The sequence below is a fragment of the Corvus kubaryi genome, unplaced genomic scaffold, assembly GCF_017639235.1.
Source record: "Corvus kubaryi isolate FWS band 111438036 unplaced genomic scaffold, C.kubaryi_AGA036_p1.0 split1-37355, whole genome shotgun sequence".
Classification (NCBI taxonomy): Eukaryota; Metazoa; Chordata; class Aves; order Passeriformes; family Corvidae; genus Corvus; species Corvus kubaryi.
The window spans coordinates 3,256,680-3,281,575 of NW_024582078.1; the positions used below are offsets into that span (position 1 = coordinate 3,256,680).

The 24,896-nt window shown below is 51.5% G+C and overlaps 2 protein-coding genes and 1 long non-coding RNA gene across 4 annotated transcripts; 2 read left to right on the plus strand and 1 right to left on the minus strand.

The window, feature by feature from the left end:
* Positions 1–3,776: 3,776 nt before the first annotated feature.
* IL10 (interleukin 10) lies at positions 3,777–8,233 on the minus strand. 2 transcript variants are annotated; one of them, XM_042013666.1, is made up of 5 exons: positions 8,014–8,233; positions 6,626–6,688; positions 6,202–6,354; positions 5,600–5,665; positions 3,777–5,329 (listed from the first exon to the last, which is right to left on the minus strand). In XM_042013666.1, the coding sequence occupies exons 1-5, from the start codon at positions 8,173–8,175 to the stop codon at positions 5,237–5,239; spliced, it is 537 nt and encodes a 178-aa protein (XP_041869600.1). In that variant the 5' UTR covers positions 8,176–8,233; the 3' UTR covers positions 3,777–5,236. The 2 variants fall into 2 exon arrangements, with proteins under 2 accessions (XP_041869600.1, XP_041869599.1); XM_042013665.1 differs by having other exon boundaries at positions 5,250–5,665.
* LOC121657697 lies at positions 6,309–16,011 on the plus strand. Its single transcript, XR_006013694.1, has 4 exons — positions 6,309–6,901; positions 11,554–11,632; positions 12,236–12,348; positions 13,144–16,011. It is a non-coding gene; the product is annotated as an uncharacterized LOC121657697 (long non-coding RNA).
* Positions 16,012–18,175: 2,164 nt separating this feature from the next.
* On the plus strand, positions 18,176–23,206 carry LOC121657683 (interleukin-20-like). The gene is made up of 5 exons (XM_042013664.1): positions 18,176–21,135; positions 21,238–21,303; positions 21,712–21,864; positions 22,253–22,327; positions 22,444–23,206. Exons 1-5 carry the CDS (start codon positions 20,932–20,934, stop codon positions 22,519–22,521), a joined length of 576 nt encoding a protein of 191 aa, XP_041869598.1. The 5' UTR covers positions 18,176–20,931; the 3' UTR covers positions 22,522–23,206.
* Positions 23,207–24,896: the final 1,690 nt, after the last annotated feature.

The following is a 24,896-nucleotide window of genomic DNA, read 5'->3' on the forward strand; positions in this document are numbered from 1 at the left end:
GCTCCGAACAGGGTCTGGGAGCAGCAGGGATGGGGCAAGGCTTCCGCCAGGTTGGTGTGTCAGGGTTGGATCCCTTCCCTGCCTCAGATGCATCCTGCTGGGATGCATCCCCGCTAACCGTGGGTAACCCGGGGCTTTTTGGTGATGGGGAACTTGGGGTGCAGTTCCTGGGGAGCTCTGGGTGCAGTCCCAGCGCTGCCCAGCTCCGGCTTCCCCTCGCCATCCCCCTGGAACAGGAGGTGGGTGACTCCAAAGCTCCCGGCTGGGATGCGGGGTCCGAGAGCGGCTGGCCCTGGGAGATGGAGATGAGCACCAGTGTGGCTGTGGCATCTTCAGCAATCCCCAGCTCTGGTAATTACTCAGCCTCTCCCCGCCTGAGGTAAGGAATTGGGAGCTCTGCAATTCCCCACTCCCCTCGGTGATTTACGTTCCCAGCTAGGGCTCGCAGCCCTGCTTTTGCTGCTCCCCCTGGCCTCTTTCATGACAAAAGCCCCAATTTCAGTCACGTGCTGCCAAAATCTAGGACACAGAGAGGCAGGAGCTGCGTGGGCCTGAGTGGTGCAGCCAGTTCGAGTTAAATAACAAGTGTTAACTACAGCCACAACAAAATGAGGAAAGTTCTGAAAGCTTCAATAATTCAAAAGAAGTTATAGCAGACTTTGCTTGTTTTGATTTTGCCCCTTTTGTGCTCAAGGTCCCTCCTATCACCTCAAGACTTGTCCCTGGTCTTCGTGGCACCCTGGGAGGCTGAAGGGTCATGACAAGGTTTGGTACATGAGGGATGTCTGTCTGTCCTGCTGTGCTCTGGACACACTTCCACCCGGGTGTTCAGCTGGGATTTGCCCTCCTCGTGTTGGCCAACAGGAGATGACAAAGAAGGTTCATTACTTTCCTGACCACAAGCACGGGCTGTCCAGCACCGGGACAGCTTTGAGGAAAGTTTCTAAAGACACAAAAAGCAAAAGCAGAAGCAGCAGCTCCCCCAGGCAGCAGAAGGCTCTGAGGCAGCCCCAGGTCGAGATGCAGAATTTGGGCCGGTGGGAAGTTCAGCCCTGGGGCAGAGCAGGAGCAGCCGAGGTCAGGTCGGGGAGGTGTTTTGGGCTCTCAGGTCTGGGGCTGCTGATCAGGCAGCGCTCTCAGGGCGAGGATACCCAGCAAGGAAACCCAACTTCTGTGGGATAACAAAACCAGAAACCACCACCTTTGATCTCCGCCACGGCTTTGTGCTGTTACTGTAACACCCAGACTGCCACTGAGATTGGCAGGAACTACATCAGCACTAAGCCCTGGGGGATGAGGAGCCATGCCTTTTGGGGAGGCAGGAGAAGCAAAAGGCTGGGTTTTACTGGTTTTTTTTCCCCCAAACACTGATATTTTTGGCTTAGTTGATGCTGAGATCTAAGGGATCTGCAGAGCTGCTGCCTGCACCCAATATCAGACAGGGTGCAGCCTGGAGAGACACTGGGTGATTCTGGTGCCAGCGTTCTGGATGGAATTCAGTCACCTGGATGAATTGCCCTGAGTCTCCCAGCTCTTCAAGCTGCCATTTGGGGTTTTCTCTGCTGTTTCTTTAAGCAATGTGTTCTGGCACTGCTGTGGACAGGGCTCCAGCAATGGGAAAACGCTGCTGGAGGACACGGTGTGGATGATTCAAGGTGCTGCTCCTCCCCTGGAAATGTCAGTTCTCCCCACACATGCTGCCTTTGCTTTCCCAGATGGTTTCTTCTGGGATTTCCAGAACACCCCTCCTAAAACTTCTGGGATATGATGCACGTGTTTAGTCAGAGAGATCTTTGCGTGCTTTTGCCCACCAGAGCTGCACCGTGACAGCCCCGTGATTCCCGTGACAAATGCCACAGATGACTTTGCGTGTGGCTTGCAAGGAATCTACCACAAAAGGTCCCCTGGCTGTGCCCTGTGCTGGGAGCCCTGCAGCAGCTCCCCATGGTCCTCGCAGCTTCCCAGCCCAGTGTCAATGATGCCTTAAGAGGCCTCCTAGAAACAGAGACTAGACAGCAGTAAAGGTTAAAAGAGGTATTTATTTGAAAGGCCTTCAAAGGTACCCCCTGGGGACCCTGAAGCCACTCTCAAAAATGGACCCAAAATGGACCCCAGGTCACGAGTTCTTCACTCTTTTATAGGTTAGGTTCATTTGCTTAGCAGGGCTCATTCTCCAGTTAAAGCTTCATTTTTCCCCTCAGCTTACCCCCCTTTGCAGCTCTTTGGTTTATACTTTTGGCCTAGGACAGTCTGGGTGTCGTTGGAAAGCAGGGCCGGAGAGGCTTTGTTGTGTCTACCTGGCATGAGAGAGCAGAAATTAACAGGCTACAAGAAACTTCAGAGTCACACACCAAGCAGTGCAGAATTTGAAAAATATAAAGGTTAAAACCTCAGGCATCACCAGAGGGGCTCAGCTGCATTTCTCTGCTGTGCCACCTCCTGTCCCACGCCGATCATCCATTCCAGCCGGAGCGCTGGCTTGTTCTGCCTCCTTTTCCTTCTGAATCAAACAACTCCATCAGGTAACAGGAAACCTTCTCTCTCTGTGCTGCACGAGGATCCATCTGCCTCCTTCCTGTGGTTATTGAAGCAGACTGACTGAGCTTTACTGAGAAACTCTCCACAGCTGAGCTGATGTTGCCCTTTTCCTCGGCCCAGGGTCCTCGATCTCCTGCTGTGAGCTGGTGACAGCGGCTCTGAGAGCTGCTTCCTGCCTCTCTAGGGAAGGAAACTTATGGAAAAGGGATGGAAATAGGTGCAGAGGGGTCAGGGGAGCGTGTGCAGCAGACGTAGAGAGCAGTGCTTTGAGCTGTAAGTGCAGGTTTGGCTGAGAACGTCAATGATCTCTTGGGGCAAAGGCAGCGATTCCACTGACCCACATCAGACTGGAGTCTGGGCAGAAGCAGACTTTGAAATTGTTGTATTGAGTGAAAAACTTTGATCCTAATCCAGTGAGGAAGGAAACTCCGACTGCCATAAGCGCCTGGAGTCTGCTGGACCTGCAAGTGAAGGGCTGAGAGAGGCGAAAATGAAAGAGGCTCGAAAGTGAAATAGGAATGTGGCCCTGGCAGGTGCCTGGGCTGTCGGTGAGCCGGAATTTGGAGATGGTTTTGCTGGCTGAGTTCTGGGTTTAGGAAAAACAGAGCTGTAAATTCCCGCTCAGATTTGTCCGGGATGTGCCCATGGATCCACCTGCACAAGTACACAACCCCCAGCCTGCGCGAAACGAGCAGTTCTGGTGTTAATTTGTGTTAGTCTGGTTTTGAGCTGGTATCTACGATCTGATCGGGAATCAAGGTCTGGTCCTGCCCGAGAACAAACGCGGAGTTAAAAACATCCCGGCAGACAAAGGAAGGCAGCGGTGCTCTCTCCTGTAAATCAGGGGAAGCGAGGTGAAAGCCCTGGTGATTATCAGTGATATTTGGGCACGATTTAGAGCTCTAAATGCTGCTCTAAAAAGGACGCTGCCTGAAGCAGTTGCTAATTAGAGGCTGAAGAGCCTGGAGAGACCCGCGAATTACCCGGGGCTGGCGTTTCTCCGCTGTAAGAGATGAGTAACAGGTATTTTGTGAGAAATTTGCTTTTAAATGTGAGGACCTCAGGTTTTCTCACCTCCCTGGTCGTTAACACATGCAATTCCTCCCTGGTGGTCCTTCCCACCTGGATCTGTGCCCGCCGGGCTCTTTCCCAGCGCGGTGACACCGGGCACAGCATCCGCGCACTGGGGCTGATGTACAGCCCCGTTAACAGCTCGCAAGAACAGGACAGAGGCTTGATTCATCAGGAAGTCTTTATTAGCAAAAATAAAGGATTTCTTTTCATACAGATAAATAGGCGAAAGTTCACGCAGTGACAGAGGCCGTGGGACCCCCCAGGAGAGGAGCCGATGTTGCCCTTGGCTCCAGGGCTGTCCTCGCTTCTCCCGCAACATCGATGTCAAGGTGTTTGGGGGAAAAACAAGCGCAAAATTGGCTCAGTGGGAGCTTAATGTGCCCTGGGAAGAAGCTTAATTTAAGTTGTACAGGCTTTGGCTGCCCTTGAGCCCGCACTTTCAGCAGGAGGAGCGACCCACGGAGCAGCGTTGCTGCCCTGCTCCGGGATGCCGAGCTCCCGGGCGGGCGGGCCGCCTCCGTAATGTCCACAAAGAGTAAATGCGGTATAGAGAACCTCTCCTCAGCCGGGATTTGCACGGCAAACACCAAACTGGCAGTGTTTCATCGGGTGGGGGCCCTTTCACTCCTAAATGTTAGAAGTAAAAGCCTCTCTGGGGTTGTGGCCTTTTCCTCGGGCTCAGTGTCCTCCCGGGGCAGCGCAGCACGCCGGGGTGAGGAGGAAGCTGAGCCCTAAAATCAGCCACTTTTGGGGCACTGGAGCTGCTCCCACTGCTCGTGGGGATTAAAAATCCAATCCCAATATCGGCAGTGCTGGGAGCATGGATTTGAATGCAAATTACCCAAGCCACCTTAAAATGGTGGTTAACTAAAATATCCTCTAAGTTCTACGAGGAGATTAACAACAGTAAAACAGTGAGCAAAACCCAATCAGAGACTGGAAAATAGTAAGGTTAACTTTGGAAAGTGCAGAGTGGCCGACCCAGCAGCTCTGGAAGGCAGATGCTGAGCGATATTTAAGTCAAGTTCTATTAGAACCAAACATTTCATTCCTACTACTAATTTTTAAAATTTAGTCTGGACTAACCTACAGGCTGAAGTCTAAGGTGGAGTTAACCAAGCTGTTGCTGTGGCTTGTTCTCCTCCTAAACATAAAAGCACCTGATTGCATAAATAAACAGAGAGATAGGATAGGAGGAGAGGATCATTTGCTTAAAATTAAATTTTGTTGAACTGAGAGCTGGAATTGCTTCTAATCAGGAGTGGAATTGCACTCAGGATAAGCTCAGCTCATTGTCTGCCCTCCAGAATAATGCTGCTTTGGATGTTTTGAAGCTATGAATAAAATAGCACTATGATAAACAGTATTAAAATATCGAACAATAAATAGTAATTTACAAGCTCATCACTCCTTTCTTCAAAACACATTGTAAACATCAACACTGAGGTATTTGAAGTAATAAATAATAAATTCAATTATTAAAAAAAAAACTTTTAAATACAAAATTAAGCTGGAAGTTATTAACCTGAACCCTGAGATAATTTCATTTGAGCTCTTGCAGCCTAAAGTGATTTTTGAACAAGTAGCAGGATTTGGTGTGGAAGATGCAGACCCAGGGGTGCTCTCAATTCCTTCTCTTCATCATCAAATATTTCTCGATGTAGTTGATGAAGATGTCAAACTCTCCCATGGCCTTGTAGATTCCGTTCTTGTTCATCTGCAGGGAAAGCCGGGTGTGTTTAGTGTGACTGTCACAGATATGGGATGTACAATGCCTGGACAAGTCCTCCTTCCACGGACACCTCCAGCTTCTCTGCCCGATCCCCTGGGAATTCCCACCCTTCAATCACTGCCCTCTGGATTCCTCTGCTGCAAGAATTTATGTGGTTAAAGACTTTTTGGGATTCTGTTCTCCACTCTCAGATCTCTGCCCTGCCGTGGCAGCAGGTTCCTCCCATCCCGGCCCAGCCCCTGAGCGTGGCCTTACCTTAGTGAAGGTCTCCTTGATGTGCTTCATGCTCCTGCTCCTGTCCTCGCAGGTGAAGAATCTGTGCTGCAAAGGGACACGAGCAGTGGCCTCAGCCCAGGGGTTCCTCCCCAGGGGTGTGGTGGTGGCTGTCCCCTCCTCCTGTCCCTTGTCACTGCTGCTCCCCACCTTCCCCTTCCCCTGTGGGGCCACGGGGGCAGCAATTCCAGCTGCTTTGCACCGGGCTCTGATGGAAGGAGCCGGAGTGACCCAAGCCTGGACCCTCAGGCTGTTCCCAGCCCTGTGTCCCTGTGTCTGGGACAGGGTTTGTCCCGGCTGACTGCACTGATGGACTCATGGCCGCAGCAGGTGTGATTTTGGGAGCCCCAGCATCGAGGTAAGGGTCAGACCTCCTCTTGCCCTCTCTTTGTCTCTTCAGCCGGGCTCTGACGTGCAGGGCTGGCTGCACGTGGTGCTCCTGCACCATCCTCATTTAACTGATGGTGAGCACAAACCCCATCTTCGAGGGCCCTGCCTGCCTGGATCCCTGCTCCTGCACCTGCCCTGCTCCTGGGGACCCTCTGCCCACCCTGCCCACCCCCGTGCTGCCGAGCCCCACTCACACAGCGCCTCATCATGGTCCTGAGGCTCAGCAGGAGGTTGCCCAGGTCGCCCACGCTCTGCTGGTGGTGCGTGCTGGTCTTCATTGCGCTGGGCAGCACCTCCTCCATGTAGAACCCCATCATCTCTGACACCGACTGGCAGCCGAGGCTCCCCTGGGGCGACAGGAGGGGGAAGCCTGGTTGGGGATGGCCACCAGCACGGGGTGTGGGCGTTTGTACAAACCAGAGCCGGGCGTGGGAGCCGCGCTGGCTGCGGGGGAAGCAGCGCCAGCCCCGCCGCAGCCACACGTGTCCCTGCAGGGTGGCACAGCCAGCCTGGCGTGACAGCAGCGCATGCCCCAGTTTCCAGCTGGCTTCCCCTCTTATGAAACGCCGGGGAAGGATGGGGAAGGAGAAGGAACTCGCGAGGGAATGCGATTCTTACCTTGAATTCCTCCAGCAGGTCGGAGCTGAGCAGTTGGATGCTGAGGTCGTCATCTTTCGATTGCTGGGGGAGGATGGAGTTAAAAATGAGTTTTTCAGGCAGCCAGCCAATTCTTTCAATTTGCCCTAACAAATGATCCTTCCCTTGTCTTCATTTAGGGTCTCCCTGCAGCAAAGGCAGAGGGCACCCAGCGCAGGAGCGTGCAGAGCACCGTGACACCAGGCACAGTAGTCACCAATTCTCTGGTCCTCATCCTTGCAGCACAAGGACTGTCAGGTCAGGACAGCAGGAAAATGCAGTCACAACCTTTGGTGACATTGATTTTGTTAACGTCAAACTGCTCCAGCTGAGCTGGAGCCACTCGCTCGCCTCAGCTGGGCAGGGTGGTGTTGTGTGAGGTGCTGCTGCAGACACCAACGCTCCTCAGAGAGGAGTCAGAGCCGTGGCAGCCCCTGGGAGTCACCCCGACCTCTCTGCCAGGGCAGGAGGGTTTAATCCCCCTGGTTCTGTTACCCCTGTAAGCCTCCAGCTGATGGGGAAAGTGGGAGTTTTTTCCCGAGGTGCCTCTGTCGCACCAACTGCGGTGGGGTGGGCAGGCACCACCCAAAGCATCAAAGGCTTCCAAGCTGTCCTGAGAGGTTAAAAATATTCTTTCCCAACATTATCTGGGAGGTTCACAGCAAGCTCTACATCTGAAGTCTTGGCTGTGTTTGTTTGGTAACGAATACAAGCCATGACATCAGCTTGAGATTCAATCTGGAGAATTATCTTGTTTTATTGCTAGAACACACTGACATGGACTAAAACAGCAACAGAGCTGTGACCAGGCGCCTCTATCAGTACTGATGCCATGGCAGATGCTCTGAGTGCACCGAGTGCTGATTGCTCAGCAGCCCTGAGGCTCCTGTGATGCAGAGCAGCGACCTTGCACAGGCACCAAAGCAGGTGCTCAGTTACTGCTCTGCTCCTCCACTCATAAAATACCCAGTGCAGGCTTTTGTGGTTCTTTCAAAGAAAGAATCTGCAGCAAAAGGTTTCCCTTTTCACCTGGCACTGACTTCAGCAGGGCTGGACCTTGGTGCCCTAAAGAAAAGACAATTTCCTTCCTATTAATTCAGTGATTAACTTGGTTTGCAACATTTCTGGGGAAGCCTGGCTAGAAAGGTTTGCAAAGGTTCATTATGAAATCTCGAGTTCATTGTAATTAAAACTAGGAAGAAAAGCCTTGCAGATTTTCTCTCTGAGCAGTGAAACCGAGCTGCTCTTGCTCACCCGTAACGCAACGCAGCCAAATCATTTCTGCTGGGAGGAAGCTCTTCCCCCTCCTCCAGATCCCAGAACATTGCGAAAAAGGCAGAACGAGGAGAAAGCAGCAGGGTGATACTTACAAAATAATCCCTAATTTCCTCAAACTTGACCCTCAGCTCTCTGAGCTTGGCAGGCAGGAGGTCGGGGAAGTGGAGGCAGGAGGGCTGGGCGCGGGCAGGCGCCGTGCCCAGCAGCAGCAGGAGCAGGATGGGCATGGCTGTGCCCCTGGAGCAGGTCCTCATGCTGTGGGAAAGGGCTGCTTCCCTCTGCTGCAGCTCCCGGAGGGATTCCACAGGAGGGTATAAAGCAGATCTGCAGCTTTCACCTTGATGGAGCCCCTAATTTATACTCTCAAAACATCAGTCTATTTCCTCTCCCCATTTCCTGACGAGCAATATTGGGGTTTTAAGTCATTCATTAAGCCCAAATGTCACTTGGGTTCCCGTCAACTTGGGTTTCCTGTTCTTTGACCCCCCTCCTCTACTCACACCCCATCGATTTTTTGTGCTTAGACTCTGCATTTTTTTTTTACATTGCTTGTTTCTTGTAAATTTAGCTGTGGCTGAGGAGGAAAGCTGCAGAGACACGAAGAAGCCAAGGTGCTGTGTGAGGTTACTTCATTCTAACAGTTCCATTTTTTATTTTTAGATGAATGCTATATGGTTAGGGGAAAAAAAAAAAAGTGTTGTTGCTTTTAAATCTCAGTATCAAACCTGCAGAGAGCATCACTCAGCAGAACTGCTTTTCACGAACTGTACAAATTCTCTGTCTCTTCCTTTGGCATTCTAATCTGCAAATGCACATAATCATCTGAAATCTTCATTTTTAATTAATTTTAATTTTCTTCCATTAATGCATATTTCTGCTGAAGCCAGTGTGAATTTTCACTGCTCAGCAAGCTCAGTTGGTGCTCCCAAAACTCAGCTGGAAGCTAACAGGATCAGGGGATCCCAGTGGAGGATTCCAGTCCTGCTCTGGTCCCTTGTGGATCCTCCAGGGGAGGAGCAGGGTTTGTGCCACTACTTTTATGCCTGGTGTTAAAGTGCATGAGCAGGTCATAAAAACTCATTTTCCAGGCTTTTAAATCCTATTTTGTTTCCTAGAAATGGACAGCAGCCCCATCCAAGCAGCTGTCTTAGCTGGGACTGATTGTCCCAGCTGTGATAAAAATTCTCCTTGTGGAGCCTCAGAGAATTCCTGTGACGTCTCCCCATTTTCCACTTCCCTCTCTTTTCTCCTCTCTTTCCATATCTATTTTAGTCCACATCCCCTGCTTCCTTGGGATAAAGATTTCACTTATTTATTCAGGAATTTGGCATCGCAGAAAGTGAGAAGGGAGATAAATTCTACTTTTCTGAAATCACGGGGTTTTCTTTGAAATCCCTCATGCTATTTTAAAAGTGCTCGTTCTTCCCAGTAGGGAAGCCTTCCTCCATTAGGGAACAATCCCTTAAATTCTCATCTCCTTCATGGCACTGATCTTCTTTCAAGTTGAAGTTGTGAACCTCTGAGAGGGAATTTATCGCCGGAAAAATGCAAAGAATTGTTTGTTCCTGCACACTGAGAGTTTTTCATTTTATTTTTGGGGGCAGGAGAGAGGAATGGTTGGCATGCACACGTGTAAGAGCAAAGGGGATGAAACATCAGCAGCTGGAGTGTCTGAGGCAGGGAAAGTGTGGATTTTGTGATTTGTTTTCCTTTTTTCTGTTGTGTTACCTCTTCCAGAGGCGATGGGGAAGCTGCTCCCGGGGAACCACTGCAGGGACATCAGTGCAGCTGAATCATGGCCTGGGTCATGTTTTTGGTGGCCCTTTTTTTCTTCCCCTGCTCTAACACAGCCATGGGGTTTTTCCCACCAGCAGAATCCATCTGAAAGGAGAAGGGCAGAAAGCTCAGACAGAATCAGTCTTAAACTCACTTCCCACAGCCAGGATCCCACCTTTCCTTGGGATCCCACACGGGGAGATGCCTTTGCTTCTTTTGCATTAACTTCAACCTGCCAGGGGTCAATAAATCTTCAGTGCCAAGACCTGGATGGCTGCTGAAGCTTCGTCAGGGCATGGAAGTTGATGCGTGAGGTTGGTTTGTGTGATCCCGGATCCTGTGATCCTCAAATCCTGGAGCTAATCCTGCTCCCTTCAGGGAAGGATGCAGCCCCAGGCACTCCCCTGCAGTGGAAGGGCCAGCTGTGGGTTTAGCTGCTGGTATTTTTACGGGATGCAAGGCAGAGGGGCTTTGGGAGCGTGCCCTGGCACCAGCAGGAGCTGGATCAGCCCCGCAGCTCCAGGAGCCTCCTTCCACCCTGCCCGGGGGCTGAGCGCTCGTTTCCACGCTTCTCTCATTCCGAGCCACCCCGGGCTGTCCGTGAGGTCACGTCTGACATCCCGAGCGCGCCCAGCGCTCCGGCTCTTGTGCAATTCCCTCCTCCCCGTTTTGGAACCCCGGGCTGTGTTTTGGGGCTGGCAGCAGCGTCAGGCACCCGTGCCCGTTCCGCAGAGGAAACTCTGGCCTGCGCAGGGCGATTCTCTGCTGTGTTTACCTGCGTTTCCTCTGCCTCGTCAGAGATCTTGACGGGGCAGTTTCGCTCTGAGTCAGCCTTGCTGAGCGCTGTGGAAAGGCGGTGACTGCGCTACTACACCGGCGCTCATGAATGAAGAAAGCACCTTTGCCTGAAGAGTGTCCGGGCCGCGTGGGTGTATCTCTGAATCTTTAGGAAACAGCTTTCATCTTTGCCAAGAAGATCATTTCAGGAAGGAGAATGTGTTACTCAAAAGCCGTTCGTGCAGTTTTACCCCACCTCCCACAAACTTCTGAGAGCAGCGAGTTCACAAGAAACAACGGGGCAGCAAACGCTGCTTCTGCACCGAAACAGAGGCCTGGGGGCAAACACTTTCTCCCACAGCGTGCCATGAGGAAAGGATGGTCCTGGACATGGTCCTGGACATGGTCCTGGGCACGGCTTGGGGTCAGACATCCTCAGGGTCCCATCATTGGAGCAGGGTGGCACCGGGCCCTGATAATTGAAGGGGCTTTTCTTACCTTGACAAGGTTTAATGTGAGAATTTTTAAACTTTTTTTGCCATCTTGGTCTCTGCTGTTGCTTTCGGACAGAGGAACATTGTGTATCACCATCCCTGGAGGGGTTTCACCATCCCTGGAGGGGTTTCACCATCCCTGGAGGGGCTTCACCATCCCTGGAGGTGTCCAAGGAATGACTGGACGTGGCCTTCAGGGCTCTGGTCTGGTGACAAGGTGGGGATCGGTCACAGGTTGGACTCGATGATCTCAGAGGTCCTTTCCAACCTCAGTCATCTGTGACTCTGTGATTTTCTGCACTGTCTATTCTAGACATAACTTGGAGGGTCCCCTACATTTCCAGGCTGTCACAGTGGTGTTCTCCTTTCTTTCCTGTTCAGAAATTCCCCATTTCTCATCCCTTCAGATCCGGATGATCTGCTGCCAGTGACGCTCGCGGGGGAAGTAGGGCCTTGGTGGCCTTTCCTTCACCCTGTGTTTGAAGCGATGGCATCTGCTCCCTCAGCAGCCCAGTGCTGATGACTAACAGTTCCTGGTGAAGCATCAAGTGCACTGCTTCATGTTTTTTTCAAGATTTTTTCCAGCTGGCGGGGCGTGACGTTGGACATTTCACATGTGGGAACCTGGTGGGACTCACAGCGTGACTCACATCGACCTCAACAGGTAAATCCCAAATTGCTCTTTGGAAATTTAACCAATGTCACCAGTTTATCTTGTCCAGAAATAGGATTGATTCATGATTATTAATCATGAATCAATCATGGCTTTGATGTGATTTCTGATACGACACAGAGAGAGAATTACATAAGAAGTTCTTAGAAGGTCTAGAACTTCCACGTGTTCTAAATTAAGCTGGAACTCTCTGGAACTGGCACATGAAAGAATCAAGGGGTGGAGACTTTCTCCCCTCTGCAGATTCAGTTTTGGTGATGAACTTAATTGAGAAATATTTGCACTTTTTAATTGCCTGCATAAACCTCCCAATATTTGCATTTCTGCTGCAGCCTAAGGCAGAGATTGAATAACATCCCTATTTACTATCCCCCCTGGAATTCCAGGGTGCCCTCTGCCAACCTAGAAGAGCCAGCTGTGCTTTATTCCCAATTTTCCATGAGTTTTGCCATTTTAAGCCCCTCTCTGAGGGGTGTGAGGAGTCATGGGTGAGCTCAGTGATGCTGCCATCACCCACGTGAGACTTTGCCCACTCCACAAAGCAAACAGAGGTGTTGTTACATTTTTATCTCTTTTATTTTGCCCTGAAATCAGCTGTTGACAGGAATTTTATGATGCTCACAGCACTGTCCTTAGAGAAACCAATGGGACCTTGGCACTGGAGTCTCAGCAGTGGGGACTGTGTGCTCCAAGTGAGGTTTACTCAGGTGAGTTTCTCCGCAGACAATTAAAAAGTGTAAAGGTATGCAAAAAAAGCTCCCTGAATATATAATCCATTGCCCAAATATCACTTCCAGTGCCCTTTGGGGTTTTTTTTGAGCCTTCTACAGAAGCAATTTTGAGCAACTCCTGCCCTGAGCAGCTCATTGCATAAGTGCTGCTGTGAGGAGTTTCTTTTTTCTTGTTCTGGTATTACTTGGGGAGAAGATGGGTGGATCTTCTGGAGAATATTGACTTTGTCATGGTTTAGCACCAACACTCTGACCAATAACACAAACCCAGCGTATTTATTGTGCTGAGGGGTCACAAGACAGAAACTCCTTGTCAAGGTTTGAGAAATCAGATAAGGCAAAGCCGCTGCTCGGAAGCTCCGTGTGACCCCAGGGTGAATTTCAGAGCCAGCTCCACTCACTTTCCACAGCAGCACGAGGCCCTGGAGCCAACACTGGCCTGGCAACTCACACCGTGGGGTTTCGGGGTGGTTTTTGTGCAGCGCTCACGCGGAGGGTTTGGAAATCCTGGGTTTTCTTTGCCAGACCACAAACTGCGGCTCAGCGCTGGCCGGGGATGGGGATGGTGGCTCATCCTCGGAGCTCGAGGGATGCTGCAGCGTCCTCGGTGCTGCCAGGGGATTTTCCACGTGCTGCCACTGTATCTTTCTGCTCCAAAGGCTTTGCTGTGGTTTTTTGATCAAAACATGATCCACCAGACGAGCTTTTCAGAGGTTTCGGAGGCTTTTGGAAGTCTTCAGATCCCCCTTCTGTTCTCTCTTGTTTTTTTAGGGAGGGAACAGGTAATCCAGCCTCCTTCTCCTGACAGATATCTGCTTATGGAGACCCAAAGAAACTCATGGAATCATGGAGTGGTTTGAGTTGGAATGGACTGCAAAGGTCCTTTGTTTCCAACCCCCTGCCGTGGGGGCTGAAATTGAGTTCTGAAAGCAGTGGAGTTCAACCACTGAAAAGCAGTTCCTGAAATCCTGCTGCTCCCCATGGGAACTGGGGTGTCAACTCCACTCCTGCTCAGCACTGCTCTCCTTGAGCCTCTTCACCAATTTCCCTGGGATTTATCTTTCTGTGGAAGTCTGAGGAAGATTTATTTCATTAACAGCATCAGGCATTTGTGTCTGTGTTTTGTTTTTGCTCTCCCCGTCACTTTTGAGGACTGTAACTGAGAAGTGGAAGATGAAGTTGAATGGTGGAAAACCCCTCACTGAAAATGGTGTTTAAAAATAAGAAGATTAAAAAAAAAGAAGAAGAAGAAACAATGATCTGAAGCAAACTTCCTCTGCTGTCGGGAAAGGAGGGATGGGCCCTTCATCCCTGCGCCTCGGGAGTGTCCGGCAGCGTCTGCGGAAAAGATAAAGTCAAATGAAGACTCAAAATCCTCGCAGTGCCCCTGGTTTATATTGATGGCTGAAAGGGGCTGTGCAGTGAGGAAGTGCTTGGCATTTTCCAGAGCCTTCAGTGCTCCCCGAGGTCAGGGGACAGAGGGCCGAGCTGGTGCTCCCCGTCAGGCAGAGCTATCCAGGATAACTGGTAAGAGGATGAGCCTCTGGAAAAATTAACCCTGCTTCAGAGCATGATTTTACAAGAATTTACACCTAGAGGCAAGCAAAAAGTGCCCAGTTCTCCTGGATTTTCCCCTTCCCACAGGATGTGTTATCAAATAAGGCAGGAATTGTTGGAGCCAAGTGGCTGTGATGTGCCAGCCTTCCCTGCTTGTCCCTTACTGCCCATCTCTCCTTGCCCTGGGGCCAGAGCTGGAGCAGAACTCCCCAAGCTCACGTGCATCCATCCCGAAACCAGCCTTGGCTCGGTGAGGTTGTGAAATTGAGAGGGGCAATATTAACCCAAAACCGAAACCCGGCGCCGGGAGCCGGTTGCGTACAGAATCCACAGCGAATTTACTGAAACACAGCTTTCAGTTTTGGTGAAAGCTGAACCTGAGTGGCTATTGGAGTGATTCATTTGCTCCCTGGATCATTCAAAAACGGGGCTGATATCAGCCAGCTCTCAGTTTCTCCTTTATTAGCTGTCATTTATTGCCTGCAGTGTCAGCACATTTCACCCTCGGGGTAAACCCGGGTGCTGTGTGGGGCTGCCAGATCCATCGGCTGCTCCAGCCTCAGCCAAGCCTGGTTTTCCATCAAAAGCCACTTTTGGGAATATGATTTAAGGGTGGTTATGGGGGTGCTGTGGTTGATTGTTGGACTGGATGATCCTGAAGTCTCTTCCAGCCTGGGTGATTCTGCATTTCTGTGAAATGCCCTGCATGACTTCTGCTGTCACAGCAGCTTTGAGCTCTCCGAAAATAAGGATGGGAGGAGTATGAGAGCTGGGTGATGGGTATGGGGATCCCAGCAAACCCTGGCCCAGACAATTTAATTCTCCGGTTGTCCCTGAACTGGGCAGAGGTGAGTTGAGCCCTCCTGGGCTGGTCCTTGGCATCACACAGAGCATGAACAGCCTGGGTTTGGGCACAGGGCACTTTGGGTGTGCTCACACAGAGACAGAGGTGGCAGCTGGGACCTGAGTGCTGGATAGTTGAAAAAGAAGCAGCTTTTTGTGCTGTATTATTTGACTCTAAAAGCCTGAAATATGCGTTTCCCTTTGGGGAAGATGCCATTTATGATAACCAAAATACAAGCTCACATTTTGCCAGAGCAGGGGAAACAATTATCTAACCTTCCACGCCCCCCACCCTGGTGACTAAATGAATTTTCTGCAGAACAGTTGTCGATTGTGATCCTCCACCACGCTCTTCCTCTTCCTCAGAGGCGAATCTTCGAGGTGGAAGGAAAAACAGAAAAGCACCTTTTTTTGGTTTTTTTTGCAATTTCTTTCCCCTCTCGGGGTGAAATCCTGTCCTAGCAGCAGCAGCAGCAGCAGTGCCATCGGTGAGTCACAGGGTGAGTGTCACATCTGCTCCGGGCAGGAGGTGGCACAGGAGGTGGCATCGCTGGGACGTGCAGCCCTGCATGGCTGGGACGTGTCCCTGACCTGGCCAAGGACCTCCAGCCAGGACAGGGGGAGCCCAGGGTCACCCCCAGCACTGGGGTGATGCTCCCTGGGGGACGTGGCACTGTCCCCTTCCTGCTGCACCTGGGGACAGCCTGGGCCGGGCTCTTGGTGTCTGACAACGGCAGGAAGAGCCCCAGAGGGACAACCACGGGCGGTGCCCTAAATCAGGAGGATTCAGGCATTGTCTTGGGATGAGGGACATTGTCTTGGGGTGAGGGACATATTCCAGGCTCTCCAAAAGTCCCTGAGGCCCCCAGAGCTGAGAAAGGAGCTGCTCTGCCCATCCTAAAGCTGCTGAGAGTCCTGGGCACCGTGAAGCTCTCGGGAAGAATCCTGGAAAGCAGCTGAATTTTGCTCCCTGGGCTTTGGATGCCTCTTGGAGCTTGGCTGAATAAAAAGCGCATTTCCCTGCGCCGAGCCACGCTCAGCCTGTTGCTTCCTACAAGGCAGCACCCAGTGTTTGATTTTCAGAATTATTCAAGTGGTTGTGGCTTGAAACGTGACTGAGGAGAGGGTACACGCTGTACCTCTCCAGCAGTAGCTCCTCACTGAGTTTTTTCTGACTCATTTGGCGAGTTTACTGAGAAAAACAATTTTTTTTTACTTCTGTTAGCAGCACTGCAGGGTGGGTGGGTGAAGGCAGGGCTGGTGCTGGCCCTGGCCAGGCTTTCTGCCCATAACGAGCTGCACTAATTAAGGGAGAGAAGAGCAGTCTGATTTTCAGGGCTGGCATAGGGCGTTGCCATCACGGAGAGCAAACGTCGGTGCCGAGCTCACGGAAAGAGTGACACCAGGGGTGGCACCTGGAGGGTGCTGCTGTTGGCGCCTGCGTTCAGGAGGATCGCGCCAGGTTAGCACTCGTTCAAACGAGGTTTCCGCTCTGGATTGGAGCGGCAGGGATTTCTTCACAATTAAGTCTTGAATTTTGAGGTGCTGAGCACTGCATTTCACCTTGCCATTGACACCCAGCTACGCTGAGGGCAGGGCTGGCTCACAAATCACACCACTGCAAGTGTCCAAGAAATTACTCCAGTGCGTAAAAACCAAGTGGAAACATTTCCTTCTGCCGCTGGAATCACAATTCTCTGACAGGGGTTTTGGTGAGCTACAGCATTATCAGGGCACTGTTACACCCTGCAAACATTTCTGTTTCACGTGGCTGAGTTGGTTTTTGCAGCTCTTTTCTTGAAGGAGATCAGGAAGGTTCCTGAGCCCAGATATTGCTGCTGGATGCTGTTCTCAAGGCTCAATTCTTCCTTTATTAAAATTTGTGGGAGCATTTCTCTCACTCAGGTTCTCCGGCTCTGGGGACCTGAGAAAAACCATTATCAGCCTCATATCTGAAATGATGGTTTACCTAAAGCTGCTGTGAAATAGGGGCGATGACAAAGAATGTCAAACCAAGGCTGGGCTGTCGAGTGTTATCAGAACTTCTTAGAGCACAAAAAGTGCATTGAAAGGCACTATTGAAACTGGTGCCTTATCACCCTGAAACGCTTTACTGGAAACCTGATGTTGAACGTGATCTAGGACCAGTGCTCGAGAGCGGGGCGCCTTCAGATCAGCACAGCTCGACGACAATTTTTTTAAGGATTTTTAGAAATTTTTTTTAGGATGAAATGAATTCTTTGAAATGAATTATTGGGAACGAATTGAGCTGGGCGAGGGCAGGATCAGGACTGCAGTGACCCCCAGCAACACCAGTGGGGTACACAGGGGATGGATGGAGCAGGGCTGGGAGCTGAGTTTCCCAGCGTAACCGGCCGGGGCTGAGTCAGTGTCGCGTCCCTGTCACGCCCCCGGGCTCTCCGGGATCGCCTCCTGGGTTCGTCACTCCCCCGAGCCCTTGGTCTGCAGCAGCCCGGTGCTTTCTGCTGCCCCGGAGATGTTTTGTCAGCAGAGCAGTGACGCTGCTCGGTGGCAGCGGTGCTTGGCGGGGCTGAGCATCGTCCCCGCGGCGCTGGGAGCTGTGGGGACACAGCGGGGTCCCAGAGGCTCCTTCCCCTGAGTGTTACTTCCCAGCCGCACTGGGGATGTTCCCTCTGCTCCCGGCTCAGCCCCTTGGTGCCTGTGTGATGTGGGACTGCGCTGCTCACCACGGGCTTCGCAGAGGTGATTTCTCAGAAAAGTTAGTGATGCCCAGGGCTGAGCTTTAATTCCTGAGCATGAGGGCAGCTGGCTCACAACCCTCTCTGCTGCCTTGGCTTGTTATTTGGGTCGTAACTGCTCTTAGGGTGCCCTGTCACAACGTGCCTGCCATAAAATCCCGAGGGAGGAGCCCTCCCCCGTTAGCTGGGGGCAGCCTGGAAGTGTTCCCGGGGAGAGGAGCGCTCTCCCTGCCCCATTCCCAGCATGCGGTGCCCGAAGGGTTTAACTGTTCCGAGAGTGCCTGAGGGAATCACTTCCCATTTTACTGAGCTCATCTGCAGCGTCACAATGCTGAGTTTCAGAAATCCCTCTTTCTTCTTTCCCTCTTCCTTCCCAGAGCAAAAGAGGGATGATTTGCTGTTTTATTGAGGGTATTTTCATGCTGCTGTAGCTGGCAGGTTGATGACAGCCTGGGGAAAGCCAAGCTGGGGTGATTTGCTTCCATCTGGGTTTGGTCCAACGTGCTGATGGCTTTAAACTGGCAGAGGGCAGGGATAGACGGGATTTTGGGAAGGAATTCTTCCCTCTGAGGGTGGGCAGGCCCTGGCACAGGGTGCCCAGAGCAGCTGTGGCTGCCCCTGGATCCCTGGCAGTGCCCAAGGCCAGGCTGGATGGGCTTGGAGCAGCCTGGGACAGTGGGAGGTGTCCCCTGCTTGTGGAACACGAGATGGTCTGTGAGATCCCTCCCAACTCAAACCATTCTGGGAACCCTGCTGGTTCCACCCCACCTGCTCTGAAATGAGAGGCTTTTGGACATCCCCCACATCCAGCACTTGGGGTGCCCCATCACCACCATTTCACAGACAGTAAAACCCAAAAATGAAAATCTCTCTGGGTTGTCCCCCACCCCGATAGGGTTTTTCCTCCTTCTTGCCCTTGTGGTGAGGGTCCTGCTGTTTCCTCTGCTTTGCAAAAGGTCGGTGACAGGACAGAGAGGCCGAGGGACACAGCCAGGACCATGTAGACATCTGTACAAGGCCCTGGACCCCGATAATACATTTCCCTCGTGTTCCTGTATCTTCCCAGCATCTCTCCTCCAGTTCCCCCACAGCCTTTAATCCACACCTCTTTCTTGCCTTGTGGCACTTGGCTGACCCATCCTGGGCGTCAGTTCGGTTACCAAAAGGAAAAAAACCGAAAAGCAAGAAATCCTTTCATGTCATCTGCCATTTACATAATGAAGTAAGAACTCACTGCCTCTTCCCTTGTTTCCTCACTGGGCTGGGTGTGCACCGGGCTCCCGGGAATGCTGCCACTTCCTCTGCTCCCAGCGAAACTTTTGCTGCAATTCCAGGCAGCAGCTGGGAATTAGGGGAGGAAGGCAGGGATTGACAGGCCTGTGCTGCCCCAGATCCCTCCAACACCTCAGCCAGGGCAAGTCCGGCCTGCTGCAGCCTGGGCCCTGCCCTTAGGCTGCCCTACAGCGGGCTGAGGGAGGCATGGTGGGCGCTTTTGGGGCAGTTTCAGCAATCCCATGTGCAATACCCTGACTAGCCTGGGCAGAAAATCCATTTGCCTAGTCCTCCCCTGGTGACAGATCTACGCTCAAGACTGAGCTTGGTTATCAATAAATAAATTAGTCACCAGCAGATCTGTGCAGGACAGCCCTGGCCCACAGGCACGAGATACACCTGCATTGCAACAGGGGCTGCTGCTCCCAGCAGGAACCCGCTCCAGAGGCTGCCTCTGGGATTAGAGGGGTGACTTTGCCACCCCAGTGCCCTCTAAGTCCAGCTGGCCATCCCTCCCAGCCCCAGGAACTCCAAGGAGTTTGTTCAGCTGCACATTTTTGTTTGTAGACTGAACAAAGCTCCCTCCAAAGGCGCTACAGGAACAACCAAACCATCCTTGGAACCAACAGCGCAGGGATCCGGGGTTTGCACCAGCACTGCCACATCTGTGTGACAGTGTGCCCAGCTGGCAAACCCTGGTTCCCTGGGCACAGCCTGGAGCTGAAATGCTGGGAACAGAATGTGCCTGCTCTGCTCGAGGACCTGGGCTGCATCAGCAATTAAAGCTGGTGGTGGGATGATCGCGGGTGTCACTGTGCCACGGGGCTGGGGGACTTCGGAAAGTGTCAGTGACATTTCTGTCCTGTAGGGTGACAGCTTTGGACTGTGAATAATGATCACCTAAATCACCTGTGACCCTGGAAACAGCTTCTCCTGCCAGCAGGGTGGGACTGTGTCCTCCAAAATCCCTGACCTCGTGTTTCTTTGCGTCTCCGACACCGGGGACACGGGACGGAGAAGTGTCCAGCCATTGAGGAGACTGGGACCAGGATTCCCTGAACCTGGGGGAAAGATTTCTTGGATTTGGGACCAGGATTCCCTGAAAGTGGCAGGGGAAGGCCACTTGTGCCAGGACATTGATGGAGAAAAGCCCTGGACTTGGTTTCACCACTTCTACCAGGTCCATTGCCAGAGGCCCTGGGGTGCTGGGACCACCAGCACCCTGTGGGGTGATGCCTCTGAGCTCCCCCCATCCCAACACCTCCGTGGTGAGCTGGGAACAGCCCCTCTCCACGGGGATTGTCAGCATTGCTCCACGCTGGGGACTTTTGGGGATGTGACCCCCAGGATTGTCCCTCCTTTGGTCACATCCCTCTTCCCAAAAGAAAACCCATGCAGTGATGCCAAGAGTTCCCGCCTCCGTAGGTGAGGGAAACACCTGTGGGAGAGGGAGCTGGTCCCTTGCACGAGCTCATTAATTCAGCAAATTACAAAGGGAAATACATGCCAGGAAAAGCAAGAAAAATCCCAAAAGTTAATCCAAGAGTTATTTCCTCCTGGTACCGGGATAAAAACGGGTCCTTTGGAGCCCTCCAGGTCAGACAGCGGTGAGAGAGGCGAACCCACACCGAAGAACAAGGTAAGATCCTGAATTTATCCCTTTGCTCTTTGTCCTTCTGGGTATTTCCTTGCATTCCTATAATGTAATATTCCTATATTTTCTCTGAAGTATTTTTTTTCATTAATAACCTTAATTTTCAATGCTAACAAAACTTGTGTTTGACTTCTGCTGTTCCAGAGGGAAAACACTTTATTTTGGGATCAGACTTTGGGGTCTGCTCCTTTCAGCACCTCCTGCTGCTTCTGTGTCAGTAGACTTCTAAAAATTGAATTTCACTGTATTTATTTTTCTGAAAACGTTTTTTCAGAAGACCTCTGTTTATTTAGATGCATTTTCAACTGATGTTTTATTTAATTTTCCTCTGCTTTTTGAGCTCTTCTGTTCAATATTTGACTTCATTTGATTTTTTTTCTCTTGCTCAGGGGGAGCAAAAAAGAAATGGGTAAGAGACCCTAATGAGCATGGGGTTTTTAATACAGATGTACAAGTTTTACATAAAATGTGTCTATTTTCATATGGATCACAGTTGTGTTATTTGGGAAAATAATGAGGAATATTCTCTTCCTTGGGCCGGTCTCCCAGGCAGCTGACATGAGAGGATCCCCCTTGTTCCTCTGCCTCTTCTCCATGTCCTGCTGGGTGAATTTGATGCCGACAGCTGGGGACAAAATCTTCCACTTCGGAGCCTGCAGGGTTTCCATGAGCATGACAGAGATCAGGGCTGGCTTCACAGCAATTAAAGCCAATATTGTGAGTATTCCCCAGGGTCCTGGGGAGCTGGGGGAGCCCTTGGCAGCTCCTGGATACCCTCTGGAGCCAGCAGGTCCATGCCCACCTCTGTCCTCTCTGCAGCAATCCAGAGACCCCATCCGGACCCTGAGCATCCTGTCCCACCCACAGTCCCTACACAAGGTTAAGGTAGGTGGCCCTGGCTGGGGAGCCCTTAAAGGATCCAAAAGCAGGTGAATGTGACCTTGGGAAGTGCAATCTATCAGAAATCAGTATTCTTCAGCTTTCTCACACCCCAAAGCACAAGACAAAGGCCACTGCTCCAGGCCTCAGCCTCTGATACCCAGCTGCAAAATCAGCTGCTTTTATTTCGTGAGAATTGCTGAGGATGGATCTCCTGGAAAACCAGCCTAAAATGATTTCCCATATATTTTGTCAGCTTCAATCAAGCACCACTGAAGAAGCTTTTTTTGAGTCAGACTGTCCTGCTGTGCTCAGCTACAACAGGCTTCCTGTTAGAGATGCTTTATCCCAGAGAGTCACTGCAGGTTACAGCCCTTTGGAAGGCCTTTCAGTCACTAAATCCATTTCTTAAAGTCTTCAGACAGATGCTGCATCACTCATCACCTCTTCACCTTCTACGTGGACAAAGTTTTCAAGCACTGCAGGACCGAGGACTCGTTTGTGAACAGGAAAATCAGCAGCATCGCCAACTCCTTCCTCAGCGCGAGGAGGAAGCTCGAGCAGTGTGTAAGTCTTGGGTACTGCTCCAGTGGAGTTTCCTCTGTTACTGTTTCATGTATGAACCAGCCTGAGAGCTCCATAAAGCTGCAAAGTCTCTATTTATAGAAATGGTTTTAATGAGAACACAAAGCAGAGTGATGTGAAGAGCGTTCTGTCCACGGAGAGATTTTTATATCTCACCAGCAAACTCCCCCACTGGTCCCCAGGAGCAATATTTGTCCTGTCCCTGAGTCTGCCAAGTCAGCTGTTGTTAGCTAAAGTCTGATTTAGGGACCTGCAGCCTTTCCCACAGTTCCACAAAGTCTCAGTCTATGATGCCCAGCAAAATGAGAAACTGAAATCTCATTTTTAAAAATTAACTGCCCAGACTAATGAGTTAATCTTATGTTTCCAGCATGAGCAGAATAATTGCGTGTGTGGGGAGGAATCCACAGAGAAATTCAAGCAAATACTTGCAAACTACGAAGGGGTGAGTTGATGACTGAGCCTGGTAATTAACACCATTTAAATTTATATTTAAATTCTCTTTATGTTGGGTTGTACTGCTGGTCTCTGCTTACAGCTCGATCCTTTATGTCATTGTAGCTGAATGTCACATCTGCAGCCATGAAGTCCCTGGGGGAGCTGGACATCCTCCTGGACTGGATGGAGAAATCTCGTTAGTGGGCGGCGTTAACGACCCACGGCCGGGGCTGAGGAGCTGCAGGGGCTTTGCACACAGCAGAGATGAGAGGGACAGTAAATCACTGGATCAGCGCAGCCCCTCAGCAATTCCAGCTGCATCCAGGCTGACATGGAGAGCTTTGCCAGCCAGGGACAGTGGCAGAGTCTTCATTAAGACGGAAATAACGAGTTTGATTAAATCAGCATCGCCCTCGCTGACTGCTACCAAAGGATGCTCCAAGGGAAAACCTAGCAGGGTTTCTCTTGCTGGCAGACATAAGCTGTGATCATGCCATAAAATTATTGTTTAAATTATAGATTTTTTTTGTCTAGGGAATGTGGGGAATGAGCGCTGAGTGCTGGCTGGGAGGACTCTGGTGCAGCTGATGTTGCATAAACCTCAGTCTCAGGGCTGCTGCCACTGGTGGATCTGGCTGAAATGAGGAGCACAGTGTGAGAAATGGTTCCAAGAATAGGTCCCAGCAGGTATGTCAGGCCTCAGAAATCCGTGTTTCCTTTTGAGGTGATATTTTCTGCCTTACCAGTAAAGAAACTTCTGTGCAAGATATGGAGTTGCTGAATAGAAAAAGGTTCTTGAGTGTATTGTGCAATTTACTGACAGCCAGTAGTGAGTCTTGTGGAAATCGGTTGCCATGCCTGCAAATAAACCCCACTTGAAACTGTGCTGAGTCTGTTTGTCAAAATTCTGAGGAATTACGTGATTCTTGTTGGTGAAACTTTCTGAATTCTCTGTGGTGTCCTTACACAGCAGATGCTGTCACTCCGGCATCCCAGGGCTGATGTGTCCTTCTGGGCATGCCAGAAACACCAAACTCAGACCTCAGTGCTGCTAAATCCCCCCAGTTTGTCCCCAAGATCATTTTTACTGAGCATTGTTTATAGCTCTGGTCTGTTCTCTCCCTCTTTGGATGTTGCTGGTGCCACCCTCAATCCCGGCTGGGGGACAGCACCAGCATTTCCCTACAGCACGTGTGTCACGCCGAGTGACATTTGGTCGTTCATTTTCGGATGAAAGATCTTTTACTGCTCACTGTCCTCCCTCAAATATTGGCTTATGCCAAAGGGGAGCTTCTCAGGGCTTTGATTCTGTTCATCTGCTTTCTCATGGGTTTCATTTGTCCAGGTGTCAGGGCACGAACAGGTGAATTCATCTCCCCATGCTCTGGCACTGCTCAGGAGAGCTGCTTTTTCAGCTCCATCACTCTTTTAGGAAAGACAGACACCTGGGATTTCCCACAACTCTCCGTTGAAGAACAACCACCGGGAATGACGCTGGGATGCAGTGAGGGACTGCAGGGAGGGACCACAGGAATCAGTTGTGATTCCTGACCGCAGGAAATCAGTTGACACCTGGTGACACAGGGGCTGCCTGGTGAGTTCCTCATGGATCTTTTTGGGCTCTGGATCACAGCTTGAGGGTTCTATTCCACACCTTCAGCTTATGTTGGAACCATCACAGTTCATCCTATCCATTGATCACACCCCGTGTGTTGCACGCCTCAGTCCATGCCAGGCTCCCTGCTTTCACCTCAACCAGGGATTTTACACTTCTGTACCCACTGCAGGGCACGGCAGCAGCCCAGGGCCATTCCCCTTCGGAAACGGGATGCCAGCTGGCGATGCCAGCAGTGGGAAGGAGCGGGGGTCGCAGCAGGCAGCTGCCAGGGCTGAGGGGTGCAGGAGGGCTGCGGGATGCTCAGCCCCTGCTCCTCTCCCGGAGTTCAGCTCATCCCGGCCGCTCCCGGGCAGTGAGGGAGGAGCGGAGCTGAGCAGAGGACGCCGTCGGGCAGGCTGAGGAGGAAGAGGATTTGCAAAGGGAGAGCAAAAGGGGTTTTCTTCTCTCAGAAATTTCCAAACCCGAGCGTTCTGCTGTCGCTGCTGCCCCCCCCCGGGGACGCTTTCCAGGCTCTCGCCTTTCCTGTTGCACCAGAGTCAGACATTCCCTCCCTTCCAGCGGCTCCGGGCGGGTGCGGACGTGTCCCGGCCCCTCCACGCCTTTCCCGATTCCAAACCCCTTCCCACAGGGATGCAGCCCTGGGGACGGGGCAGGTGAGCCCTCAGCTCCCTTTGGGGGCTGGCAGGGAGGTGCTGACCGGGGCAATGTGGGTGTGAGAACCGCTGAGCGGGGGGAGCTGCTGCCCCGCTCATCCCAGCACTGCAAGTCCACAATTCAGGAATAATTTGTGTTTTATCCGCAATGAAACTCAGTGTCTGCCAGCGAACCCAGCCCGCCGTGGTCACCTCTTGGTCATTACAGCTTCCTACACTGCTTTATCTGTGGAATATTCAGCTTTTCCCACCCTTTCTGTGCCTCTCTGGGTGGGCTCTCCTGTGATACCCCACAGACCATGAGT

Coding starts and splice junctions, on each gene's coding strand:
- IL10 (XM_042013665.1), bottom strand. CDS start 8,175: ATGAGGACCTGCTCCAGGGGCACAGCCATGCCCATCCTGCTCCTGCTG. Junction 6,689..8,013: donor AGGAAATTAGGGATTATTTT/GTAAGTATCACC, acceptor ATCCTCCCCCAG/CAATCGAAAGATGACGACCT. Junction 6,355..6,625: donor ACCTGCTGGAGGAATTCAAG/GTAAGAATCGCA, acceptor CTGTCGCCCCAG/GGGAGCCTCGGCTGCCAGTC.
- LOC121657683 (XM_042013664.1), top strand. CDS start 20,932: ATGAGGAATATTCTCTTCCTTGGGCCGGTCTCCCAGGCAGCTGACATG. Junction 21,136..21,237: donor CAGCAATTAAAGCCAATATT/GTGAGTATTCCC, acceptor TCCTCTCTGCAG/CAATCCAGAGACCCCATCCG. Junction 21,865..22,252: donor GGAGGAAGCTCGAGCAGTGT/GTAAGTCTTGGG, acceptor TTATGTTTCCAG/CATGAGCAGAATAATTGCGT.